At 58.8% G+C, this 2,834-nt stretch overlaps 1 protein-coding gene across 1 annotated transcript; it reads left to right on the top strand.

Annotated features, from left to right (window-relative positions):
* The first annotated feature begins 358 nt into the window (after nt 1-358).
* LOC125510965 (auxin-responsive protein IAA14-like) lies at nt 359-1,808 on the top strand. Its single transcript, XM_048676250.1, has 3 exons — nt 359-639; nt 748-1,071; nt 1,190-1,808. Exons 1-3 carry the CDS (start codon nt 482-484, stop codon nt 1,245-1,247), a joined length of 540 nt encoding a protein of 179 aa, XP_048532207.1. The 5' UTR covers nt 359-481; the 3' UTR covers nt 1,248-1,808.
* The last annotated feature ends 1,026 nt before the right edge of the window (nt 1,809-2,834 follow it).

The raw sequence follows: 2,834 nt of genomic DNA, 5'->3' as shown, positions 1-2,834 counted from the left end.
ACCGTGAAGACCAGAGTCCATCCAGACTGGCCGAGCCGCGCGCGACACGTACGTACGTGTGGCACGGCCCCGCCAGACCGGCCGCCGGGCCCCGCCGCATGTGCCAGACAGGCCGGGGGCCCGCCACCAGGCAGCGCTGGGAATCTGCCCCGACCCGGTCCATTACTCGCGGGCCCGCCTGTCTGCCGGGGCCCAGACACAGCACCTCCCTCGCTGTCCCCCCGGCCCACCCGTCACCGCACCGCGCCATCCCTGTCCTCGCGAGCGTGTGAGAGCAGCTAGCCGAGGAGCACGCAACCACCAGCCAGCCATCACCAACCCGGCCCCGTCCCTCCCGCGCTATATATGCGGGGGCAGCCGCGCAACCCAAGCGAAGCAACGCCCACACCCCAACCCCAACCTCAACCGCACGCTACGCTATCCAAGCCTCACGCACTTCTCATTTCCCAGCGACCTTGTTCGCCGGCTCGAACGTCCGTCCATGGAGATCATCGACGCGGAGCTGCGGCTCGGCCCGCCCGGCAGCGGCGACGCGGCGTTCGGCGCGCAGAAGAAGCGCTCGTTGTCGACAGTGGCGGCGGCGGCGGCCACCAGCGAGGCCTCCGGGACCGACGACCACGACGCCGCGCCGGCTTCCAAGTAAGCGCCGGCCACCACAAGGCTACGCCCTGCGTGCTTAGCATATGCATGCGCTAGTTGTGTAGCTGTGGGACAGTAGCTAATGGAATTTTTGGTGTGTGCGCGCAGGGTTCAGGTGGTTGGGTGGCCGCCGGTGGGGGCGTACCGGAAGAGCACGTTCCAGTCGGCGTCGGCGGCGAAGGAGAGTAAAGTCGCCGGCGAGGCCGGGAAGAGAGGGGGGCTGTACGTGAAGGTGAGCATGGACGGGGCGCCCTACCTGCGCAAGGTGGACCTGCGGACGTACGGGGGGTACGGGGAGCTGCGGGTCGCGCTGGACGCCCTCTTCGGCTGCTTCTCCTCCTGCTCCGGCTCCTCGCCGGACAACGGCCAGTTCGCCATGGCCTACGAGGACAAGGACGGCGACCTCATGCTCGCCGGCGACGTCCCGTGGGAGTAAGCACACAAACCTCCATCTCATACCAGTTCACATCTTTGGTGTGGATTTACGTACGTACACTAGAAACTAGAAAGTGAGCCTAACTAACGAGTGGTTGTTCGTTTGGTTTTGCAGCATGTTCATCTCCTCCTGCAAGAGGCTGAGGATAATGAGAAGCTCGGAAGCACGATGATGGCGACGAAAAGGACACGATCGAACACACACACACACACACATACATGAAGCGATCTGGAGACGATGGAAACCGGCCGTGGCACATGATGAGGAGACGGGCACACGCGCGCATGGGCCAGATGCATGATCAGGCCATGGGTGAGCGGCGACGGAGGCCGGCCGTGAGCCGGGCTACGCGGGCACGCGCGCGTCTGGCATGCACGTACGCACGCTCTGTGAAGCACTCCATCCATCCGCTCGGTACGAACGCGAGGCTGGGTCCAGGACTCACAGGGCGCGCGCTCCGGCGGGTCAGGCCGGCCGGCCGGATCGGCGTGCAGCACTAGCAGTAGCGGCAGCAGTACTGTTTTGTTGTACTAGTAGGTAGTACATGCATCTACTGATGTACAGTCAGAGGTTCAGGTTCAGCCAGCCATGTAGTAAGAAAGAACTGGAACTTGTGTGTAGATAAGTTCTCTGCTTAGTTTGTAGTTAATCTAATCTTTTGTACCGCTGAGGAACTGGGACACGGATCATAAAATGAGAGGGAGATTAAGCTCCAAATATGGTCGTTTTTTCATCCCTCACAGATCAGCACATTTGCTTTGTGTCTGCTGATGAATGATGATGGCACAAGTCATGTCGAACTGGTGGTGGTGGTGGCGCGTGAACTGTCGATCCCATCGCAGGATACGTCCGATCAAGAAGCGATGTTTCATCATATTCCTTCCCCCTGTGGCGGTGGCGCCATTGCCAGGCACTCCCCTCGCTTTTCCCTTCTCCTTCCATACGACTGTACCACTTCTCCCTTCTCTTTTCCTGTGGATACATTCCTTCCAAGAACAGTACACACAAACCAGATCAATCCGAATGAAAACAAACCTAAACATTGATACCAGCACCAGCATCCGATGACGATTTCTGCCAAAGACTCACATTCGACTTATTCTCTTTTGTTTTGCAAACGGATAACGCGCACAAATCCCGGAGTCACTGCTCCGTGCAGCGGCGCGAACGTAGAGGAATCACTGCATACGAATGTAGAGGAGTCACTGCAAGTCTGCAACGTACGTCACACACAGCATAACCGGGACCTCCACCCCCATGGCTGCACGAGCAACCAAAAATCCTGGCCAAAACGCAGGCGCGGGATAAGGAAGCGTAGCTGCCGATGTACTGCTCCAGTAAGTAACATTGTACTCCTACGCTACGGTACTATACACGTGCCCGGTAAAAAACAAAAACAACGGCGATTTGATTGCAAGAGGGTAAGGTTGAACGTTCTTCTTATAGGCGATGGCTAGCTACGGACAAGGGGCACTAGACCCACATGAACCATGCCATATTGCCATGCATGATGATGGTGGTGATACAGATGCGGACCAGACAGTGGGGAGACAACAGTGCAGCGGCATCACGCGTTACCAGGTCATGGGATCCCAGCAGCGGTGGGCAGGCCCACAACCCACAGGCCACAGCCTAGCAGACCATACTCAGCAAGGAGACGGTGAGACCGTGTAGCATGGCTTTCAGGCAGGAGCACAGCGTGTGTGCGCCCGAATGGAGCTGGCACCAAGTTGTAAAGAGTTGAAGACATAGTCAGGGA

The sequence above is a fragment of the Triticum urartu genome, chromosome 5, assembly GCF_003073215.2.
Source record: "Triticum urartu cultivar G1812 chromosome 5, Tu2.1, whole genome shotgun sequence".
NCBI classification, from domain to species: domain Eukaryota; kingdom Viridiplantae; phylum Streptophyta; class Magnoliopsida; order Poales; family Poaceae; genus Triticum; species Triticum urartu.
The sequence above is the reverse complement of the archived record's forward strand: the minus strand, read 5'-3'. Positions and strand labels throughout refer to the sequence as shown.